General features: G+C 43.7%; 2 protein-coding genes across 2 annotated transcripts in view; both read left to right on the top strand.

Moving 5' to 3' along the window:
* The window catches only part of LOC106576364 (membrane-associated guanylate kinase, WW and PDZ domain-containing protein 2-like), a 256,239-nt gene extending 248,704 nt beyond the window's left edge, over positions 1-7,535 (top strand). Inside the window, 2 exon segments of the mRNA XM_045699968.1 lie at positions 1,307-1,445; positions 5,068-7,535. Coding sequence (XP_045555924.1) covers positions 1,307-1,445; positions 5,068-5,885 — 957 coding nt within the window. The 3' untranslated portion in view covers positions 5,886-7,535.
* A 5,056-nt stretch (positions 7,536-12,591) lies between these two features.
* Positions 12,592-25,356, top strand: part of LOC106576356 (fatty acyl-CoA reductase 1) — a 115,262-nt gene continuing 102,497 nt past the window's right edge. Inside the window, exon 1 of the mRNA XM_045699967.1 lies at positions 12,592-12,747. The gene's annotated coding sequence lies outside the window, so the exon portion shown is untranslated. The remainder of the gene's footprint in view (positions 12,748-25,356) is intronic.

Raw genomic sequence — 25,356 nt, 5'->3', positions numbered from 1 at the left:
AGCATCTAGAGGAGAGACAATCCAAGGATAACCATGCTTCATCTGGAGCCTGGAGGTCATACTACTGAGGAAGCTGTTGGCTTGGTGTTCAATTCTCCCATCCACACCCAGTCACTTCCTATCCATTTAAAGGGGAATGACTCAGGCCGGCCTCAGCCATTCACTAACTGTCAGAAGGTGTAGATGGACTGGCTGCCCAGCTCCGCTCAGATCAGCCTAATAACACTTAATGACTCCCCTTCTCTCCCTGTTGCCAGGCAGATTCTCTCTCCTCAGCTTTCAGATTACTTCCACTATTAGCCGAGGACTTTTCCATTTGTTACAGTAATTGGTTTATACATTTGGCGCCGCAGCACGTGGTCTCCTACACTATTAGTCAAGAGGGTACTGGTCCCATTCCCAAGTGAAGGAAGTGTGTTAGTGAGATCCTTCAGGGGATATGCCTGTACAATTGGCCTCCGACCTTGATGTTGTAGTCATAGAGAGGTCACAACCTTTTCACTGAAGTGCTGGAAGGGAGGTGTAGTCTAATTAGTGAAATGAATAGGTTACTACCAGGTCTTCAGCTGCTAATGTCCTGGGTCATATTCATTAGGAATATGTTTTGCAACTGAAAACGTAAACAACAGTTTCTTATTGGACGGATTCAGGAACACCCTCCCTGTTTCAATCCATTTTCTTCAGTTTGGTACGTAATGAACAACGCCCAGGACATTGGTATTCAGGAGGGTATCCTCTTTAATCTCAGCCCTCCTGCAGGGAAGAGTCTGTCTGCCATAATTCAATCTAAATGACATTATAAAAACGGGCTGCAGGAATTAATGGCAACTGACACCACATTCATGAGTGCTAATTCTGATTAGCGCTTCACACTGGCCGCTCTGATCCCTCTGCACCACTATGATTTATAGATACACATCGATCCTAATAAATTGTGATCCAAAATAAATTTTCCTCATTAAATTTGTGCTTTAATACATAGTGTGTGTGTGCTTTTCTCAGAGGCCTGCCAATAAATAATTGCGTTGGTGGTTGCGGCAGTGTGTGCCAGCGTTCTTCCATAATTTGTTCATCTAATCAGGGAATTGGTGTGAACTTGTCACGCAATGTAACGCATGTTTATATAACACAAGGTGCTCAGTGGGTTGGTGATTTAGAGGTTACTGTCACAGTGGTCTATTGTCTATTATTGTATCTGCATGGCAACAGGATTTCATGCACATACACACACAAAATCTATCTATCTATCTACAGTATTGCTCTCTCTCTCTCTCTCACTCACTGTGTTGTCTCTCCTCCTCTCCAGGTTGGGGACCAGATCATTGAGATCAATGGGGACACCACCAGGGACATGACCCACACCCGGGCCATCGAGCTCATCAAGTCAGGGGGCCGGCGGGTGCGTCTGCTCCTGAAGAGAGGCACAGGGCAGGTCCCAGAGTATGGTGGGTTTCCCTTCTGTCCCTCTAACCCTGTGTTTACCCCTCCCCAGGCCAAGGCTAATCCAGCTGTAACACACTCAAATCCACCTGCTTACCTTCTAATCTCATCTGATTCCAGTAACACTATAATCACATTTTAAAAGTCACACACACACACTTCTAAAATGATTACGTCTATAGATTATTCTTTACTCGGGCCTCCTGAGTGGCGTAGTGGTCTAAAGCACTGCATCTCAGTGTTGCGGAATCACTACTGCCTGAGATCAATCCCAGGCTGTGACTGGGAGTCCCATTGGGTGGCGCACAATTGGCCCAGCGTCGTCCAGGTTAGGGGAGGGTTTGGCCGGGGGGGCTTTACTTGGCTCTTCGCGCTCTAGCGACTCCTTGTGGCGGACTGGGCGCCTGCAGGTGAACTGTGTTTGCTCCAACACATTGGCGAGGCTGACTTCCGGGTTAAGCGAGCAGGTGTTAAGAAGCGCGGTTTGGCGCGTCATGTTTCGGAGGACGCATGACTCGACCTTCGCGTCTCCCGAGCCCGTTGGTGAGTTGCAGCGATGAGACAATTTTGTAAGCACGAAATTGGGTAGAAAAAAGGGGGTAAAAATGACAAAACACATTAACTTTATAACTATAACTCTGCTTATGTCTGGCATGCCTATCTTCTAATCTAGTTATATTTTCTTTATCCATAGCAATGTCTTTCTCTCTACTTAATACTTTAACACTGATAAACTTGTCTTTCTCTTGACTAACAATAGTGTAACTCTTCCTTTCAAGGCGTCTGGTTTAACCCTAATGATTGGTATAGGTTGTTACTCCCCTTTCCTTAGGAATGGTACCTTCCAGTCTCTCCATGTGCATGAAAAGTGACAAGCATGGCTCCCCCTATTTCTTCCTAATGGGCCACTCTAAAGACACGGTTTGTGACGATCTGCATGTTCCAGTCTAATTCTACTTGGTGTTGTGGTTTGTGGTTTGGTGTGTTTTTGTGTGCCCATGCTGTGTGTTGCAGCTGTGACTTCCTGGTCAGAACACACTGGCTCCTCCTCTCCACTTCAATCACAGTGACATCAACCTAGTTCCTCAGCTATTATGGCTTTCAAGACAACTGGGGGGGAAACAAGGTCAAATCATGACGTCACCGATCTTCAGGTCGGAAAATCTGAGATTTATAAAGATGCCAGAGTTTGACCATTCAAAACTAATTTTCCCAGTCAAGGTTAGTTTTTTCCTGAGTTCCCAGTTGTCTTGAACACACTTAAGTCTGAGATGTCCAAGTTCCCAGTTGTTTTGAACACACTTAAGTCTGAGATTTCCAAGTTCCCAGTTGTCTTGAACGTGGCATATGTCCACATAGTCATCAGGCCAGCCCAATGGAATTATTATACTGTATGTACACACAATAAATACATATTACACATTTAGAAAGATCCATGAACCAACTTTTACAAAATAGCGATTCAAACTGACAGCCACTATCGTCTAGATAGATTAGTCAGAAATATATAGGCAGACTATTTCCTGTGATAAAATCCCACCGTGGTGCACGCTGAGCCTTCTAACAGACATTTATGTCCCCAGCACCTCAGGGAATGACAGCACCTAGCGGCCCACTTGGTAATAAATCCTGATGTGTCAGACTCTCCCATGGCCTCTGTAACAGAGAGTCACACTCCCGGCCTGTGGGTAGTGAGTTAGCGCGGAGGCTAGCACTGCACATGACTCTTCCACAGCCAGCCAAGGCCTCCACTGTGAAATACAGTCATCAGCACTTGACTTTGGGAGGTGACCAGGGTCTTTAAACACAGGAAATAGTATTGTCTGTCTCCATCTTCGCTGCTAGGAGACTTCTGATTTCCTCTCCCAGTCAGCGACTCTCCCCGGCCATTTATGACAGAGATTTTTTGTTATCTATTTCTGTCTCTCTCTTTTTCTCTGTCTCGCTCCCCACCCCTCTCTCACCCTCCTTTCCTCCATCAGAAAGGGTTTTTCTATTACCTGCCCGAGGGTGACATAAAACTGTGAAATACGCACCATGAGCCCATTACGCTGTCAGCCAGAGGACGCCATATTAAATCACCAGCGTCACTTTTCATATCAGCTATCAACCTGTGTGTTCTGGGCAGAGCAGTCACATAAAAGTGGAATAGCCATTTGTAGCATGGATGTGGGGGATTGTGTGGATACGTAGATGTTTTACAGGCCTAGGTTTATCTGCATACTGAGAGGATGTAGTATTTATGTTTGATGCGCTGCTTCGGAGTATTTAACTACATGTTGCAAAGCGGCTGTGTATTTTCAGCTAGTTTATACAGTACTTTGCGGAGGAAACGGAATTCAAAGCTTATAAAAACTGCATCCTGATGAAATAATGAAGTGGAATAAAAGACGGTTGCCACATTTAGTACCACACAATATGATACTGTGTGTGTGCGCGTGCATGACGTTTGTGAGCATGTGGAAGTGTGCATGCTGTGTATTGTGTGGATGAATTAGTGCATGTGTACATTTGTCCCCTCATACAGAGTAGAGTACCAGAGTATGGAGGCTGTTTTAAGGTCGGATCCAGTCAGCTAGCTGGGCAGCAGGGCCCATCACCCCTTAGAACGAACAGAGCCGTATCCAAGGTGACAGCAGGCATTAGCTCAGCACACATACTCCCTCCCACAATCCTATTGGGCCACACAGCCTCCACGGGAGACAGGTCATCACTTCAATACACCAAGCAGTGGCTGATGGGTAGGGGAATGAGCTGGTGTGAAATGTCCAGGGTTTCAGAGCGCAACAGGAACCTGCATCGACTGTGAGCCTGCTCACTGAGCTCTCTCCAATCACCAGACCTCCCTAGCTGGTCTGGGAGTCCATCTAGTCTGTAATGAGGCCTCATGGAGCTAGCCTAGCCTAGCCTCCCTCTTTCCCCATGCTAATTAGAGGATTTGCGCTAGCCTCCCTGGAGGCTTCGCTGCCTACCTGTTTGTAATGAATGATAACCCTGGGACTGCTAGCTCAGTGATGCAGAGAGAGAAGCTAACAGACCTTGTGAGCTGCAGCAGCCTCTCAGGAGAAGGTAGAGCCCTCTAAGTTTAGCCGCTACCGTGGTTACTCAGCCCAGAGCACCGGTGGGGAGTCTCAAACCCCCAGGTTCTCTCTCCCGAGCCAGGCTGTAGCACCGCCTGATTCAGCACATCATCCATTCCATTAAACCTGTTTTGTGGTTTTTCTGCCCGCTTCTTAGAAGTTCTGAGGCTTTAAAGGGAGCTAGGGAACTGAGATGTATGCTGCCTAAAAGTGAACTTGCAGTGTGTGACTTATAGGAGTGAAGTGATATTTCACTTGCAGCCCATACCACAAAGACTGGGTTTGATTGTTGTGATTGCTACAATATGGCTGCTGTCATCCATGTAGACTAGAGGCGTGTTTTTTGGCTTGTTGTTTGTTGTTTGGTTTAAGCTATAGATTCATAGATATATCTCTATAGGGCGAACTTCCACTTAAGTCAACTTTTCACTCAGTCTCCTACTCACTCAGACATCCATGCATGACTAAGTAAATGGAAGGTAGGATTCGCCCCTGACTGTTAAGACTATCCTTTCCCATGTCTAACTGTGCGTTTGTGCCCCAGCAGACAGTACCTCCCCCTGGGATGCACGCCCTTCAGCCTCCCCAAGTCTGTCGGAAGTAGCCATGCCCCCAGACACTCTGACCATGCCATCGCCCTCATCTCATCTGACCCCGCCCCAGCAGCCCCCAGGCCCCGACCTGGCTCACCTGCCACCGCAGGAGGTCCCGCGGGAGCCGGCGGCGCAAGAAAGCAGGAGGGTGGAGCGCTCCCAGAGCCCCCGGAAGGCCCCGACCGAGCCGCATAATCCGGATCAGACCGGCCACCGGAGGAGGGACCGCGACCAGCCCAGTGGGAGTGGTTGCAGTAGTGGGAGGGCCAAGCAGAAAGAAGGTGGCAGGTCCACCTGCAGAGGGAGCGGCCCCAAAGAGGGAGGGCCGGTGGGGAGGGATGAGCAGCTACCTGGGGGAGGGGAGCCCAAAAGCTCCTCCAGGGGGAGGTCTAAGGAGAGGATAGCTGGGGAGAGCAGCAGCATGTCCCACGGGAAAAGAGAACCCACCCAGTCCCCGACGAAAGACTCCAAGCCCTCATACACAAACTCTAACGGGAACGGCGGCAGCGGTGGTGGTACTCAGAGCGGCAGCAGCAGTCACCCAGACGTTAGTGTCGGGCATCAGGGGGAGCCGGCGCAGGAGAAGCCCAGGCCCAGAGAGGCAGAGAGGGGCCCTGGAGAGACCCGGACTAGCCGCCCCACCAAGAGCACCAGCAGCGGCAGCACGGCAGCAGGTAGGAAGGCCACCGTGTCCCCTGGGCCCTGGAAGATCCCCGGCTCTGACAAGCTGCCCAGCACCCTGCGCTCGGGCACGTCCACTGTGAGCAGATAACACCTTGGAGTACACCCACCACCACCAGACCCCCAGGCCGGGCTACACTAAACCTGGCTCGCACCTTCATTGGCTCCCCTCACCCTGCCCCCACTCCCCCATCCCACCCTCTAGACCTCAGATGTAAAGGGGGTTCCTCCATGCGTTTTTAGAGAACCATTTTTATTTATATTGTACTCTAAATTATTTTGAGAGATATTTTACACCGACCACCTTAAGAACTGGAAAGCATCCACTTAAAAATTCAAAACAAGAAGAAACCAAGCAGAATGTGTGTAGCGTGACTGGATCCTTGAGCAGTGTTAAGGGGTCCGAATACAGGAACTTCATTTGGAAGTGCTCAAATCCCCACAGCACTCCAGTCGAGGACGTACATGCAAATTGAACCACTCACCGATTGGTTGACTGTGACACTGCAGTTTTTTTATACAATGGAGTCTATTTTATGAAAAGGAATGTTGAAGAGGGGTTGCCTGTTTTTGTGTATTTTGAAAAGAGAGAATGAAAACTAGAAAAAGAGTGTACGCATTAATGGAACTTTGCCTTAAATAAGAGACTGTGCGAGACTGAAGAAGCTATCCCGAGTAATCTATCAAGTGATATAGAAATAAATCTATTATATGATGAGTATTAATATGTGGGACGTGATCATCTCTAATGCATACCTAGTCGGGCCAATGGTAGTTCTGAGACGCATCCTAAGCTAGACGAGCGAAGGAACACAACACCGTTTTTCAACACTCCCTTATAACTCCACAGCCCAGCCTATGATATTGCATTTCTAGTCTGTGTTGGACCCATTCTACGAGACTGCAGTGGACTCTAAGGGCTGTCCGTGCTTGTGTCATCAACGGTTGAGTCACAGGAGATACATTTCCCCCTCACTGTGCTTCGCGAACAAAGCAATTTGCTGAGGTTTGTCTGGTGGACACTGTGGGAGAGAGTGAAGGGATCATGGGATATCGGGGCAGAGTGCCTTACGATCAGGGACCGACGGACAGAGAGGTCTGTTATGGACTTAAAGAACCTAGAACATTCTCTAGACTGATGTGGTTCAATCCAGGCTGCAGTCAATACCAACATCCCAATATTCATATACATCTGTGCCATGACGGACATTCATGTTTTTATATCTGATTGTTGAAATTTGTTCACTATATTTACAGACCCCACAGTATTTATTTGGTCAGAAAACATTAGAAAATCTTTCCATTTCCTTAGATTGAAGTTAGTTCCACAACTTTTTAGGCTTCTGTTGGTATCTCATCATCAGATATCGAAACGTCTAGGCAGAACATCTCTAACAGATGGTGTAATCAAGCTGTAGCTACGCAGAATGACGTGTTTGGGTGAAAATATGGCATGTGTATGAAAGCAGGAAACTACACTAGTACTTCTGGTGGGGATCAGAGAGAGAGAGAAACATTGCCATTTGTCATGAGCTCATTCATCACAATGTGTCTAATGGTCTGTGCTTCACTTAATGCTGTTCATTTACACAACACATGAAACACTTATCTCCCAAAGACGCATATTTATACATTACAACTGACAACGGTCTGAATATTCATTTCCACATTTGTTTAGTCTCTAAGTGATGCCGTCTACATAGCCAGCTACATTAATATACTGTGTGTACATATATATATATATATATATATATATATATATATATATATATATATATATATATATATATATATATATATATATATATATATATACACACACATCTCTCTCTCTACCAGATCGTGTCCCAATTAACTTTGGAACTCTAGACAGTGGAGGCTCTGTCAGTGGCCCTGTCTGCACTTTACTATTACCAGTTTACACACACACACACACACACACACACACACACACACACACACGCGTCCCTCAGAACCGCCTTGTCATCCGATGACTAAGGCAGAGTTTTTTTATTTTTTACTCTCTCAAACCCTCTCTGGCCGTGGGACTCACAGAAGCTAATTCATCTGTCACTCTAACTATTATACTGTACATGTAGATGTGGAGAGACTACAATCATCTAGTCATTATGAACATTGACAGACACAAGAATCATTCTTGGAGATAAAAGAAAAGACATTAAGGAGCAATCCGAATGTGTCCCCTTTAGCTTCTGCAGACATCTGATTTTTGAGTGGTAATTTGCAGCTAACAATCCAGCAAAGAGAGGACGACATTGGCAGAACAAAACTGACCCCCCCGGGTGGAAGAATTGCAGACAGTCTTTCAGAATAGGAATGATACGAGAGAGGTGAGTGATGCTCGGAGGCCGTTGGAATCTCTATTTACCAGAGGAAAAAATACTTCTTTAAAGCACAAATTGGTTCAGAGAATTGCCATATAAATTGTGCTGGGGAACTGACCCTGAGTAGACAGGAGTCTGTGGCTCAGCCACTGTCTGGGCCTGTTTGCATACTTTAACAGTGCATCCTTCCTCTCTTCCTTCTCTCTTTCCTAACATCTTGTAAGAACAGTGGTTACTTCAAGTAAGTAGGCAGCAGGTAGCCTAGAGGTTCAGAGCGTTGGGCCTGTAACTGAAAGGTTGCTGGTTTGAATCCCGAGCTGCCCATGTGCCCTTGAGCAAGGCACTTCACCATAATTGCTCCGGATAAGAGCATCTGTTAAATAACAATAAAGACATATATAATAATGTAAAGCAGGTACATGTTCATTCATGTTAAGTGTCACTGGTTACTTCAAGAAAAGATTCATTTGAACAGTGCCACTGTGTGTTCACTCCACACACACAACCATTCCTATAGTGTCTGGACAGTCCTGACTGTATACTGCACCTTCATCACTAAGCCTATCATGACTTCTGTGTAGACTGGAGACAAGGAAGAATGTCCTTCCTTCGTTGCACAGTTCGCCGCTTTTTCTCGTCAGAGCAGTCCCCCATTGAGGCATATATCAGTACTTTTCTATGGACAGATCAGAAGAGATAGGTTTATCTAAAACGGTGTGTTGAAGACTGACGGCATGTACAATACATGAACCCCCTGAGCCTACCTAATGCAGCAGGGTATCACTGTGTAGTGTTATTATTAGCCGTGTTATTGACCTTGTACAGGTGTGTCGCTATTATAAATATGACTCAATGTATTATTATGGATAGTCCCAGACTATAAGTGAACGACCTATTTTTATGAAATGCAACACTATGGATATATTAACTTTTGCAGAAATCTTGTTTACCGTATGATATTCTGAAATGCTGTCAAATAAAAGCTTGACACGGTGTAAAGTATTCAATTAAGATCGAGCTGTCACTGATTTATGTCTGACGGCGTTGATGGATGGCCTTATGGCAGGTGAACAGCTTGCCCAGGGGTGTATTCATTAGTTCACGCCGTAGTAAAACGTTTTGCAACAAAAACAAAGGAGGTTAGTTCCTCCGTGTTTTTGGCTTGTTTGCTTCTGTTTTGTTCCAAGTGAAAACAACTCAACTTTCCCAGAGGTACTTACAGCAGGATCTCCGCCAACCTTATGACCACATGAGGGCAGTGCTGTGTAAGGAAAGAAGGCAAATCACTGATTTCAAAATGGCTATTGTACATTCTTGTTGTTTCCACTAGAGAGCATTGTAGACTCGTTTTGGGTTTTCTGCATCGTTTCGTAGCATTTTCTTATATATAAATGCATAGGTTATTTAACCTATTTAACCTGTTCCAAATATTCCTCCTGCGATTTTAACAGGCACTCGAATCTGGTCTACTTTATTTGAGATATGTACAATCTGACTGGTTAAGCTAAGCAACAACAAACATGTTCACTTGGCCTTAAAACTACCTTTGTCTGCCATTATTTTTGGTAAAGGACATGACAAGAGATATTTTATCAAATCTATGTCATACTTGACTTTACTAGCGAAAGTCTTGTAAATGTACTTTACTTAAGTAATTACATTTTGATTAGATATTTATTGCCCTTTCAATCAGCGCATTTTGACTAGAATTCTAGAGTTCTGTAATCTTCACTTTTTAATGTCACAGCTATCAAATCAAACTATTTGTCACATGCGCCGAATACAACAAGTGTAGACCTTCCCGTGAAACGCTTACTTACAAGCCCTTAACCAACAGTGCAGTTCAAGAAGAGTTAAGAATCAGCACCTGCGAATGCGGAATTTATGTAATGAATTTCGATCTTAATCAGCATTGTCGTTCCTTTCATAAAGCGAGGCTTACTGACAGCTATCTGTATGCAAAACGTGTGGAGCGTCAGGCAGGCTGACCGGTCGATGAGAAAATATACACCCTAGAGCAGTGGTCACCAACGTTTTCTGAGTCAAAATGCAAGCCGAGATCTACCGCTAAGATGAATAAATAAACATGACTTTAAAAAATGTTGTTCCTCGCAATACATTTTGAAAATATTTCAAACCTGTAGGTATATGATCACACTGGTAATAGAGTATGTGTTGTATTAGTTGTGAGGCACGGCTGAGTGAGCATAATAATGTCCTTTCTTTTTACTGGGCTGATGGCCTGCATCTGATGGTCCGTCTGAGAGGGGGGGGGCAGCGGTGAGTCGGGTGAGAGCGCTCCCTCCCTCCCCTCAGACCAGACCATCAGATGGTCCTCCTCCGCTGAGAAAAGGGGACACAGTCTTCCAGCTGATGACGAAACTTAAGTCACACTGCATTACTTCTGCTTCATGCACCAATTCATGTTGTTACTCCTATGACCAGAGAAAGTGAAATATTCCTCGATATTAAAAAAAGACACGATGATTTGAACCATTTCATGTGTCTGAAGGTAGTACTCCGCCTACCTGGCAGGCCCAGAGAGCAAATCAAGTGCACCTACAAGCCTACCACTGGCCAATCAAATAGCTCAGATCACAGTGTCCGCAGTTTCCTCGCGCCAGACTGGAAAAAGAAGCCTCGAACGCACAGCAAAATTAATCATGTTAGATTTCAAAACTTTTTAAACCATTAAAACTAGAGACTCAACTAATACAGCTGCTGTTTTTAAGAGTAATTTCATGTTTAAATTGGTATTCAGCACTGTCAATACATTGTTAAACATTTTTATAAGCCATTAAATGCGCGTGTCGATAAGGTCTCATTGTTATTATCGTGATTCTGTCACGGTTGTGGTAGGAAGGAGCGGACCAAAGTGCAGCTTGTGTGTCGTTCCACATTTTATTTTCACTGTGAAACTACGCAATACATACACATAAAATAAATAACAAAAAAAACAACAACCCGTGAAGAAGAGGTGAAACATGCACTAACTCAGAAACAATCTCCCACAAACCCAGGTGGGAAAAACACCTACTTAAGTATGATCTCCAATTAGAGACAACGATGACCAGCTGCCTCTAATTGGAGATCATCCCAAACAAAACCCAACATAGAAATACAAAACTAGAACATGACAACATAGAAAAACTAAACTAGAAAAAACCCCTGTCACGCCCTGACCTACTCTACCATAGAAAATAACAGCTTTCTATGGTCAGGACGTGACACTACTGTACACATACAATCACCAAACATGTACAGTACACAGCTCTCAACTCATGTGATCATAACTTTCTTTTCATAAAGCAAATCACTGCCCTGCCCTGAATGGTGGTTCAAATCACTGCCCTGCCCTGAATGGTGTTTCAAATCACTGCCCTGCCCTGAATGGTGTTTCAAATCACTGCCCTGCCCTGAATGGTGGTTCAAATCACTGCCCTGCCCTGAATGGTGTTTCAAATCACTGCCCTGCCCTGAATGGTGTTTCAAATCACTGCCCTGCCCTGAATGGTGTTTCAAATCACTGCCCTGCCCTGAATGGTGGTTCAAATCACTGCCCTGCCCTGAATGGTGTTTCAAATCACTGCCCTGCCCTGAATGGTGGTTCAAATTACTGCCCTACAACGAATGAAAGTCCCTGTTGGGATGGGTGGAGTCAGGTGGATGGAGGCTTGCTCCTTGGCAACCTTAAAGGTGATACACATAGGATTTGTTAGAATGTTTGCATTTGTTGTGAATGTAGCCTAATGCTAGGTGAATTGCAAGCTATTTCACAGCAATTTAGTCCCCATTTTGACAACAGATGCCGCTTTGGCAGGAGAAATCAGTAGGCGAATATCACAGCCAATCACAACACTGTGAAACACAATCATTCCACTATTATTGCAGATATATTATGAACACTTTGTGAAATTACAATGCAAAAGGAAAAATAAATCCTATGTGTAGCACCTTTTAAGTACTAAATGACAACTTATCATGTTCTATCGTGAAGTGTCCATTCAGTAATTGGAGAACATGTCTTACTTAACATGATGGAGATGTGTGAGCTTCCTTCTGAATGAACAATAAGGCATTCATGGGACCACTCAACTGGTTTTCACTACAATACAGTGGTGAGTGTTTAGATGTGGCCTGGTACTTGCAGAAGAAAACCACCCGTGGTTGGTTGTTTGTTACCCGTGTCCAATATCCATACAATTCAGTTCACAACCAATGTGTTTGGTTATACATTGGCCTGTGTTGAAGCCTCTCTTTTGTTGCTGACCATCATCAAAAAACCTAAGGATGGCACCAGGAAAGGGGCCGTCTCAGGTGAACTAAAATAACAGAAAACAACGATTTCCATAGCTGAGAAAAGGTGCATCTGTCTGTCTGGAACACACCCTCCGGTTTCTCTCATCCCATATCATCAGTAACCACGCTCCTCCTCTGTATTCACATGAGAGTGGCCGGCTGGCGCGGTCTAGGACAGTGAAAGTATTCCTCAACGAGACGTTTCGAGGAGCGGGCAGCAAGATCTGCATTCTCCAGTTGAAAGTCGCATGTTTCGGTTCTGGGTCGCAAACCTACAGCCAACATATATACAAGGATATCCTATCCAAGGTAAGATTGCTTTTACTCGTTTTTACTTTCTTCAAATCCCGTTTTGGTGTAAATGGATAAGAAGGTGCTGGAGTGAAGGACTGAAGCATCTCTCATTCCCCAGTCAGATTTGTCTGGGATGGGAATGTAGAAAGCGTGCCCATTTGACGCCTTCTGTTTGTTTACAAACATGCACACTAGCTTGCTATGATGACCATTTAATTTAGCCTAGCCATACTGTGATCGCTTTCATTAATGTCTTAACATGACTGAGTGAGTGCGCGCGAGCTACAGTGCCCGATTCTACCAGCGGCCAGTCAGTCCAGTCCAGTCTCCACAGCATGTACAGTATCTTGCATAGCTTTCTGTAATGTGAGCGAGGTCTCTTGTAAATCCTCAGAATGTTTCTGCGTGCGTAAATATCGTTCCTTGTAGGCACACATAAACTAGCTTACAATAGCCCAAAATAACTGAGTACATCAGCTAGATAAATGCTTCCGAATAAAAGGAGGCGGTATAAAAGCCGGTAAAATGACTCAGGTAGAACTGTCGTATTGGTTTATTGTCATAGAGTCATAGAGTAATCAGAGGTCTCTCTGCGCGCGTTCTCTATCTTGCGCAACAAGGTTCATCAATGATTGGGGGAGAGAGAGATGTGTTCTGACAGTATTGTTATCTATGTTGTGTAACTGCCTTAGAATATATTCCGAATTAAAATACCTCGAATGAACAGGAAATCATGTTGTAGATAATGTTGGAAATTGCATTATGACAATGTGTGTGTCCTTTGCTATCATTGGCCATTAGAATTAGCTAGTATCCACTACTGTATTATTTGGGACTTCCAGTCGTCAGATTTGAATTTGAGTTCATATAGTCCTTTACAACATATCTGAGGTGGCTGATGCCAGACCTTAAGCCTATATTTACACCTTGATGGGCTCCTAACCTTTGAATGTGTGAGAATTCCTGTTGACCTTGTACAACACTGCAGAGGCGAGGAGAAAGAGAGTGAGGGACAAATTGACCTCTGCAAGCACCAAATATGCCAGTGCGCTTTGAGCCAGGTGTTGGGGTCCGGAGGTATGTGGTGTGAGAAAATAGCTTGTCACCTTATGTCACTTGTCATCCGTTTAAATAAGACAGAAAACGTAGGAAAGGTAATGTCTTGCTGGCGGTTTCTGAACCTAGATGTCACTGATAGGTTGAGTTATTGTCAGAGACTGGCACTGGCCTATATTTACTTTTTGTTCTGTTAGGAGACCTCAGTGATGATCTGCTCTTGTTCACAGCCAAGTAGTTATGTGTGTGTGTGTGTGTGTGTGTATGAGTATGTGCATGGTGTAGCAACCTGACAGAGTACACATTGACACTTCTGTCGTGTCTTTGGGGGTACCATTAAACTGAAGATATGTTTATCAATTAGCTCCCTGTAATTATTATCACGCGATTAAACTGATTAATCGTTTAATTGTAATTAACTAGGAGGTCGGGGCACCAAGGAGAATATTCAGATTACAAAGCTATAATTTTCCTAATATAACTTTCCTGTACTATAATATTATATTATATTATAGTATAGGTCGATTATCTTCTAAGTTTAAAGGGTTTATTTACCTCTAGTCCAGTCTCATTCCAAAACGTCGTAAATTGTTGTATCTGCACGAACTCAGTCTTTACTAAAATCATCCATACATCAATTGTCTTAAAATCATTTATTTACTACACTAAGTAATTAACAGAAAAACATACAAACAGTAATTATCGTCAACAAAGGATTGCTATCGGAATGTGCCCTTGTGGGCAAAACAGGCTGGTCGGCCTGTTGAACAATGGGTCATAAATGGTCAGCTGAGAAGTTTACACAGAGTTCATTAACAATTGACAATTGAAGGCTCACTCATTCGGGAACAATTGCAATCAATATATATATTTACGCTCAGTGTGTCGTTCTGATTCTTGTTGGAGAGTAGTTCTGTTGGGGAGTTTTGTCCGCGTTCTCTCTCTCTCTCTCTCTCTCTCGGTTAGAATGGATCTTTCAGAGCGACATTCATTAATGTCGTCATAGAATGGTGGTTTCGTTGGTCTTCGCGTTCGATGATATAATTTACTTCGCTGCAGACTAATAATTAATATCAAAGACTTGTTCTTATTCTGTCGGTATCAATAGTCTAAAAGTTAACCACGTGGTATGGTTCACTTTCAGTAGAGGAATTGGATGGTCAAACCTCTGGCCATAGAGTGTAGGCCTGGTCTGGAGAAATGTAAATCAGGGAGTGTTTTATAGTGCCCATCGAACAGGCTGGTCAAATGACGCCTGGTCCTGTATATGTCCCTGGGGCGTGCCTATGACTGAGTTAGATTTGGTTACAGAAATACAATTCTATCACATTACATCAGTACATAGCATCTCAATGTCTTACAAAAGCTTTATCCTTATTAATACATTCCATACACCCATATGAGGCAAGTCTTAAACTGAGTCTATTATATAAACAGTTTTATGGTAATATGGCTATATTGTCTCTTCTGAGTATCACAAAATTGTACCAAAAGAGGCCAACGTCATGACACTTCATTCCCCTCATAAAAATCCATGTAAAAGCAGCGCTACATTCTTGTACACTCATTCCAGTAAGGTACGTAGTAATGCAATTTCCTGAGAACATTACCCTAGAGATGACGTTGACTCTCTTGACTGAGCATTAAGGAAGTCTAAATTACACCCTCAATTTCCAGGGGCATACCCTCTCCATTCCTTTGTGCTCACTGCACTCTCTCTCTTTCTCTCTTCTTTACTGTCTCTGAGCCATGCTTCTCCTCCGTTTCACTCTCTCCTCTCCTCTCTCTCTCCTGCCTCTCCCTCTCTTATTTCTTAGTGTGGATAGGCAGAATCAGACAGCTTAGTCTCTCTTACTCACTTTCTCCCTCTCTGTCTCTCTCTCTCTTTCTCTCTTGCTCTCTCACTCCCCCCTCCTCTAAACAACCACTATGCTTTCTCTCTCGGTGGCAATGTGTGTTTTATTCTCCTGGCACTCTTTGCCACCATGCTCTTGCCCATTGCCCGTAGAGAACAGGGTGGCATGCACATCACAGATGCATCATGGGTGAACTCAGTGGCTGTGGGCATCATCATCCGTTCCTGGTTGAGTCTTTCCTCACCACTTAGAGAAGTCCCGTCCTCCTTTCAACTCGTGTTAATTTCCGGAAGTAGAAGTTTGGGGTGGATGAGTTCTGCAACAGCCTCAAAAGCACTTCTAGAAGCATCTATTTGTAGAGCAGGTTTGAATCTGTCAGGACCAGTAGGTTGAGTCAGGAGACCTGCAGGGGGTTTTGTCAAAGAGGCTTTGTGTTATGCAAACACATTAGGATGCTTGTGGGTGGATGGATGTTTTGTGTCATGAAGCTCATGTGATGTGGCGCGCTGTAACTGTAGGTGGTGCTGCAGGTGCTCTGGACCTAAGGGGAAAAAGAAAAATACACCTGTTGAGAATCAGAGATATTCCACTGCATGAACTCCTCAACTATGTAACTGTAAATAACCTCCTCAAACGGATGCTTAAAGGAGCAGTCTGAAGTTGCTACATCCATTTTTGGAGTTATACATGAAATGATATGTATCCATTGAGCTTAGTTCAACTGTCGTAACCCATTTACTCCAATGTTTGTGAACAAAGTAAATGTGAACAAACGCTGTTTATCTTAAAAAAAACATGGTTAAAATATGGTCAGTCCTTACATCCATAGCTCTGTCTTTGAATTTGAGAGTGGTCACATTGCTCCAGCCCTATCCCCCTGCTTTTTACCCACACAGTGGTGTGGGAGACGCTTTGTTATTATTTTAACTGCTGATTGCTACTTTTAAGGACCCCACTAAAAAAGTGCTGAAAAAAAGGTAGACCTCAAACTTTAACAGTCTCATATGTCGAATGCAAGGACCTGCATGCTGTTGGGATTCTCTATGAAGTGAATGAATAATGTAGGAAAATGCATAGGGAAGGAGAAGTGTAGTCTAATGTGTTTCCTGTGATGGGTTGAAGAGGTCAGGCACAGGAACCATGTTAACCTGTTGGGTCTAGGGGGCAGCATTTGCACGTCTGGATAAAAGAAATGTACCCGATTTAATCTGGTTACTAATCCTACCCAGTAACTAGAATATGCATATACTTATTATATATGGATAGAAAACACTCTAAAGTTTCCAAAACTGTTTGAATGGTGTCTGTGAGTATAACAGAACTCATTTGGCAGGCAAAACCCTGAGACATTTTCTGACAGGAAGTGGATACCTGATGTGTTGTATTGACTTTAAACCTATCCCATTGAAAAACACAGGGGTTTAGGAATATTTTGGCACTTCCTATTGCTTCCACTAGATGTCACCAGCCTTTACAAAGTGTTTTGAGTCTTCTGGAGGGAGATCTGACCGAACAAGAGCCATGGAACGGTGATGTCCCATTAGACACCTGGCGCGCTACTTCATGTTGGGTACCCTCGTTCCAATACGTTAGAAAAGAGTATGCATTCGTCCACCTTGAATATTATTCATGTTCTGGTTAAAAAGGCCCTAATGATTTATGCTATACAACGTTTGACATGTTTGAACGAACGGAAATATATTTTTTCCCCTCGTTCATGACGAGAAGTCCGGCTGGCTTACATCATGTGCTAACGAGACGGAGATTTTTGGACATAAATGATGAGCTTTTTTGAACAAAACTACATTCGTTATGGACCTGTGATACCTGGAAGTGACATCTGATGAAGAGAATCAAAGGTAATGGATTATTTACATAGTATTTTCGATTTTAGATCTCCCCAACATGACGTCTAGTCTGTATCGCAACGCGTATTTTTCTGGGCACAGTGCTCAGATTATTGCAAAGTGTGATTTCCCAGTAAGGTTATTTTTAAATCTGGCAAGTTGATTGCGTTCAAAAGATGTAAATCTATAATTCTTTAAATGACAATATAATATTTTACCAATGTTTTCTAATTTTAATTATTTAATTTGTGACGCTGACTTGACTGCCGGTTATTGGAGGAAACGATTTCCTCAACATCAATGCCATAGTAAAACGCTGTTTTTGGATATAAATATCAACTTGATAGAACTAAAAATGCATGCATTGTCTAACATAATGTCCTAGGAGTGTCATCTGATGGAGATTGTAAAAGGTTAGTGTATCATTTTAGCTGGTTTTATGGTTTTGGTGACCCTGTCTTTGACTTGACAAAACATTACACACAACTCTTGTAAATGTACTGTCCTAACATACTCTAAATTTATGCTTTCGCCGTAAAACCTTTTTGAAATCGTAAAACGTGGTTAGATTAAGGAGATGTTTATCTTTCAAATGGTGTAACATAGTTGTATTTTTGAAAAATTTGAATTTTGACATTTATTTGGATTCAAATTTGCCGCTCTTGAAATGCACCTGCTGTTGATGGAGTGCACCACGGGTGGCACGCTAGCGTCCCACCTAGCCCCAAGAGGTTAATGGGACTTGACCCTTAGTCAATACAAACACATTAGACTGAAGCAATGGGAAAGGAAACTTTGCTTTGGGGGAAGGTGGTTATAATTTCAGACTGCTTGCTTTGTAGGATGTTTATTACTGCTTTAGTTCACTTATTAGAGGCATATCTGTGATACCATTACTTTAACTTTGCTTCTGTTCCAATACAGTCCCATAATTAGTGTGACCATGTAATCTATTTAACTGGCTGATTTGGTTCTGTGTTTTTGGTTTTGTGTGATTTGTGTGCTCAGTGCCAGTGGAGATGCTAATCCTGTCAATGAGGGAGTTGGCACAGCAGGATGTGAGTAACACTAAACACACACTCTGTTAAATATGGCCCTATTCCCACTACGAGAGCTGAAGGAGAGTCTGAGGAGCGGAGTGGCCAAAGAGATTTCTACTTTTCAATTCACACTACATCCTTGCCTTACCTTTCGTTGTCTGGCAATCCTACATTCTTGGTCCGCAGCTCAAATTAACCATAAATAAGTAGCCACTAATTATGCAAAAACTATTTAATAATCCAAACAACTTTTCTACTAAAACATATTTCAATATTGAATAATGCAACCAAATCATATTACACTCTTGAGTAATGCAACAATCCACAAGCATGTGCAGACAATTAAATAGTGATGGGGGAAAAAAATCGGTACAGTTACATATCGGAATATAATATTTTTTACGATATATCGTATTGTATCGTTGTACCTGCATCAAAAGTCCAGTATTTTTCCTTCATAGCTTTCTCTACATCTTCTTTTTAAATAGGGAGTCAATGTCATGCTTTCTCCCAATCCCCCTCCCTGGCACTCGAGGGCGCCAGGCTGTGCATCATTACGCACACCTGTCACCATCATTACAGTGCAATATTGGACTCACCTGGACTCCTTCACTTTGTTGATTGCCCCTTATATATCTGTCTGTTCCTCAGTTTGTTCCCCGTGTCAGCATTAATGTCATTTTGTTTCCCCTGTCCAGACGCTGTCCGTGTTCTGTTTCATGTCCGTTGTTTATTAAATGTTCACTCCCTGTAATTGCTTCTCGTCTCCCAGCGTCTGTCCTTACAGAATGCTGACAATTTGAAGCATCAGGGAGTTTTTAGTTTTTAGTTTTGTTGGGGACGTCGGGTGCCACTGCCGAAGGAACCGAGGGTGCCTCAGCTGAATCGTTGGGCTTCCACACCTCAGCCTGCTTGAGAGGTTTCCTTGCCTCGGGTTGGCTCGGCAGGCTCCCACCCCACGTCATGCCTCAGCCGGCTCGTCAGGCTTCCTCGGCTCGCCGGGCTTCCACGCCTCAGCCGGCTCATCCGACTCCCATGTTCCCCATGTCAGCATTAATGTAGTTTTGTTTCCCCTGTCCAGACACTGTCCGTGTTCTGTTTCATGACCTTTGTTTATAACATTTTCACTCCCTGTACTTGCTTCTCGTCTCCCAGCGTCTGTCCTTACAGCCAATTACTTTTCTCATGGCTCTCTCTTGTCCCTCAGCAGCAGACATATGGTGAGCAATATGTTTGAAACACGTAGTCACAATAAAATCACAGTATTGAATCGCAATACATATAGAATTGATAATATTGTCTGGCAGTTCTATAATTAAAGGGTTCATTTTCTCATACACATTAAATTAGCTGACAATACACAGCTAACTCCTGCTAGCTAGCTAACTAACAACATGCTTCATGATCAAGTAGCATTAGCATATCATTAATGAATGTTTACCCTCCCATACGAATATGAAAGTACAGTAACGTTATACAGTGTCTTTAAATTTGCATACCACCCCAACAGATCTACAGATGACGCAATTTCAATTGCATTTCACACTGCCCTCTCCCACCTGAACAAAATAAATAACCATGTGAGAATTCTGCTCATAGACTACAGCTCAGTGTTCAACACCATAGTCCCCTCCAAGCTCATCACCATGCTAGGGACCCTTGGACTGAACCCCTCCCTCTGCAACTGAATCCTAAACGTCCTGACAGACCGGCCCCAGGAGACGAGGGTAGGCAACAACACCTCCGCCACGCTGACCCTCAACACGGGGGCTCCTCAGGGGTGTGTGCTTAGTTCCCTCCTGTGCTCCCTGTTCGCCCACGACTGCGTGGCCATGCACGACTCCAACACCATCATCAAGTTGGCTGACGACACAACAGTGGTAGGCCTGATCACAAACGCCGATGAGTCAGCCTATAGGGAGGAGGCCAGTGACTTAGCAGTGTGGTGCCAGAACGATAACCTCTCCCTCAACGTCAGTAAGACGAAGGAGCTGATCTTGGACTATAGGAGAAAGAGGGGAGAGCACGCCCCCATCCACATTGACGTGGCAGTTGTGGAACGGGTCGAGAGCTTCAAATTCGTTGGCGTCCACATCACTAAGGACATGGTCCACACACACCCGCACAGTCGTGAAGAGGGCATGGCAGCGCCTCTTCTCCCTCGGGAAGCTGAAAAGATTTGGCATGGGCCCTTGGATCCTCAAAAAGTTATCAAGCTGCACCATCGAGAGCATCTTGACTGGCTGCATCACTGCTTGGTATGGCAAATGCACTGCTCTTGACCGCAAAGCACTACAGAGGGTGGTGCGGACAGCCCAGTACCTCACTAGGGCCAAGCTCCTTGCCATCCAGGACCTCTATATCAGGTTGTGTCAGAGGAAGGCCTGAAAAATTGCCAAAGACTCCAGCCACCCAAGCCATAGACTGTTCACTCTGCTACTGTCTGGCAAACGGTACTGTAGCATCAGCTCAGGGACTAACAGGCTCCGAGACAGCTTCAATCCCTAAGCCATAAGACTGCTAAATGTCCAGACTGCTAAATATTCAATTAATGGTACCCAAACTATCTGCACTCTCTATCTTGCACTGACCCTATGTACACTTACTAGACTATATATACACACCATATACACACTCACTAGACTATATATACACACCATATACACACTCACTCACTCACTCACTCACTCACTCACTCACTCACTCACTCACTCACTCACTCACTCACTCACTCACTCACTCACTCACTCACTCACTCACTCACTCACTCACACACATTCACATACACTACATACCCAGACACACACATAACACAAATACGCATACAAACACACATACATACACATTACACACACGCACATTCATACACTTTTACACTCATAATTTGCTGCTGCTACTCTGTTCTTTATTTTACTCTGCTTATCTATCTTGATGCCTACAATAGTCACTTTACTCTAAGTCAAATTCCTCGTGCCTCTGCACATTGATTTGGTACTGGTACTCCCTGTATATAGCTCCACATTGATCTGGTACTGGTACTCCCTGTATATAGTTCCACATTGATCTGGTACTGGTACTCCCTGTATATAGCTCCACATTGATCTGGTACTGGTACTCCCTGTATATAGCTCCACATTGATCTGGTACTGGTACTCCCTGTATATAGTTCCACATTGATCTGGTACTGGTACTCCCTGTATATAGCTCCACATTGATCTGGTACTGCTACTACCTGTATATAGCTCCACATTGATCTGGTACTGGAACTCCCTGTATATAGCTCCACATTGATCTGGTACTGCTACTACCTGTATATAGCTTAATTCTTGTGCATTTTATTTTACTCCTCTTGTGTTGCTATTTATATTCTTCAACTCTGTATCGTTGAGAAGGGCCCGTAAGCAAGCATTTCACAGTAAAGTCTACACCTGTTGTATTTGGTGCATGTGACAATAAAATTACACAGCTGTGTAGCTAGGCTAGGCTACACAGCTAGGCTACACAGCTAGGCTACACAGCTAGGCTACACAGCTAGGCTACACAGCTAGGCTACACAGCTAGGCTACACAGCTAGGCTACACAGCTAGGCTACACAGCTAGGCTACACAGCTAGGCTACACAGCTAGGCTACACAGCTAGGCTACACAGCTAGGTAACATTAGTTAGCAAACTAGCTAGCTAAACAATATCATTTTTTAATTTGCACATAAACATGATGGCTGTAGCTGAATGCTGACATTTTGCTAAACCGTGGCTAGAGAGGCGTTCTTAGATTTACACTAGCTACCGCATCTTAAAACAAACCAGGCTTCATTGTATCAATATCATGGAAGTCATTATATGAGGTAAAAGCAAATTGCGACTGAAAAAGGAGTTGCTTCTTGCCTGGATAAATAAAAACAACTGAGATCTAAAACTACGGCGACAATTTCAGAATGTACACTACCGGTCGTCAAAAGTTGTAGAATACCTACTCATTCAAGGGTTTTTCTTTATTTTACTGTTTTCTACATTGTCGATTAATAGTGAAGATATCAAAACTATGAAATAACACATATGGAATCATGTAGTAACCAATAAAGTGTTAAACAAATCAAAATATATTTTATATTTGAGATTCTTCAAATAGCCACCCTTTGCCTTGATGACAGCTTTGCACACTCTTGGCATTCCCTCAACCAGCTTCATGAGGTAGTCACCTGAAATGCATTTCAATTAACAGGTGTGCCTTCTTAAAAGTTCATTTGTGGAATTTCTTTCATTCTTAATGCATTTGAGCCAATCAGTTGTGTTGTGACAAGGTAAAGGGGGTATACAGAAGATAGCCCTATTTGGTAAAAGACCAAGTCCATATTATGGCAAGAACAGCTCAAATAAGCAAAGAGAAATGACAGTCCATCATTACTTTAAGACATGAAGGTCAGTCAATATGGAACATTTCAAGAACTTTGAAAGTTTCTTCAAGTGCAGTCGCAAAAACTATCAAGCGCTATGATGAAACTGGCTCTCATGAGGACCGCCACAGGAATGGAAGACCCAGAGTTACCTCTGCTGCAGAGGATAAGTTCATTAGAGTTACCAGCCTCAGAAATTGCAGCACAAATAAATGCTTCAGAGTTCAAGTAACAGACACATCTCAGCATAAACTGTTCAGTGGAGACTGTGTGAATCAGCCCTTCGTGGTTGAATTGCTGCAAAGAAACCACTACTAAAGGACAACAATAATAAGAAGAGACTTGCTTGGGCCAAGAAACACGAGCAATGGACATTAGACTGTGGAAATTTGTCCTTTGGTCTGGAGTCCAAATTGGAGATTTTTTATTCCAACCGCCGTGTCTTTGTGAGACGTGGTGTGGGTGAATGGATGATCTCCGCATGCTTATTTCCCACTGTAAAGCATGGAAGAGGAGGTGTTATGGTGTGGGGGTACTTTGCTGGTGACACTGTCTGTGATTTATTTAGAATTCAAGGCACACTTAACCAGCAGGGCTACCACAGCATTCTGCAGCGATACGCCATCCCATCTGGTTTGGGCTTAGTCCCACTATCATTTGTTTTTCAACAGGACAATGACGCAACACACCTCCAGGCTGTGTAAGGGCATTTTGACCAAGAATGAGAGTGATGGAGTGCTGCATCAAATGACCTGGCCTCCACAATCCCCGACCTCAACCAACTTGAGATGGTTTTGGATGAGTCGGACCACAGAGTGAAGGAAAAGCAGCCAACAAGTGCTCATTATATGTGGTAACTCCTTCAAGACTGTTGGAAAAGCATTCCAGGTGAAGCTGGTTGAGAGAATGCCAAGAGTGTGCAAAGTTGTCATCAAGGCAAAGGGTGGCTACTTTGAAGAATCTCAAATCTCAAATAGAATGCCTATTTATTGCCTTTACATCCCTTATCTCACCTCATTTGCTCACATTGTATATAGACTTATTTTTCTACTGTATTATTGACTGTATGTTTGTTTTACTCCATGTGTAACTCTGTGTTGTTGTATGTGTCGAACTGCTTTGCTTTATCTTGGCCAGGTCGCAGTTGTAAATGAGAACTTGTTCTCAACTTGCCTACCTGGTTAAATAAAGGTGAAATAAAATAAATAAATAAAATAACACTTTTTTTGGTTACTACATGATTTCATAGTTGCAATGTGTTCATTATTATTCTACAATGTAGAAAATAGTACAAAAAAATAAGAAAAACCCTTGAATGAGCAGGTGTTCTAAAACTTTTGACCGGTAGTGTATTTCAGGTAAAAACTCAATAAAACAAGTCTTAAACAATAAGGAAAATCTCTCTTCATTTCAGCTGTTTCAAAAACATTGCTATGCTATTGCTGTTGCAATTTTTACTGTAAGAGTGTTGGCTCAACGAGACAATTGTGTTTACACTGCCCTGCTTAGAGGAGGGCAACTTTCGGGCGAGTGTCATGCCCTACCTCTGGAGGTAGCAGTCGAGACGTGACAAGTTCAGAAGTTTACATTGAAGACCCTCTTATAAGGAAACATTTCGTCATGAGTTCAAAAGAAGGAAGGAAGGATCATTAAATGGCAATAGACAGAATAAAAGAGAAAAGAAGAAGAAGAAGAAGAAAATACCGTGAAGAAAGGAGGAGAACAAAAGAGGCAGAAGAAATAGGAAGGAATCGGAACGCTGTTCTGCCACCTGACGCACATCCCTCATGGGAGACCCAGATTCCTCTGTGTCAGCACTAAAGGCCATTGTACACAGTCCCTGTATTTATGAGCAGGGGAGGCAAGGGATCAAGGAGGGGACCTGTCAGACCCCAAGGATGAATGGCCTTTGGATGAGAAGGGGAGACGGGGGCGGGGGACTGCCCAGCTGCCTGACAAACTGTTAACAGTTCATTTGATGGAACATTTACGCCTCAAAGCAGGGATATAAATTCAACACTGCCTGCCTCCCTTTGATATCTGTGGACCTGTTGGCTGTTTCAGACCAGAGCTGTTGTGGGAACTGGGAAAAATCAGGGTAGCGTTTGACATTTTCTGAACCGTACAAGGACACGGGTATTCTGTTTACAGAATATCATAAAAGATCATTAAGAATGGTCCAAACACACCAAGACAATCGTGAAGAGGGCATGACAAAGCCTATTCCCCCTCAGGAAACGAAAAAGATTTGGCATAGGTCCTGAGATCCTCAAAAGGTTCTACAGCTGCAACATCGAGAGCATCCTGACTGGTTGCATCACTGCCTGGTATGGCAATTGATCGGCCTCTGACCGCAGAGGGTAGTGCGTACGGCCCAGTACATCACTGGGGCTAAGCTGCCTGCCATCCAGGACCTCTATACCAGGTGGCG

The sequence above is a fragment of the Salmo salar genome, chromosome ssa17 (genome assembly GCF_905237065.1).
Source record: "Salmo salar chromosome ssa17, Ssal_v3.1, whole genome shotgun sequence".
Classification (NCBI taxonomy): Eukaryota; Metazoa; Chordata; class Actinopteri; order Salmoniformes; family Salmonidae; genus Salmo; species Salmo salar.
The sequence above is the reverse complement of the archived record's forward strand: the minus strand, read 5'-3'. Positions and strand labels throughout refer to the sequence as shown.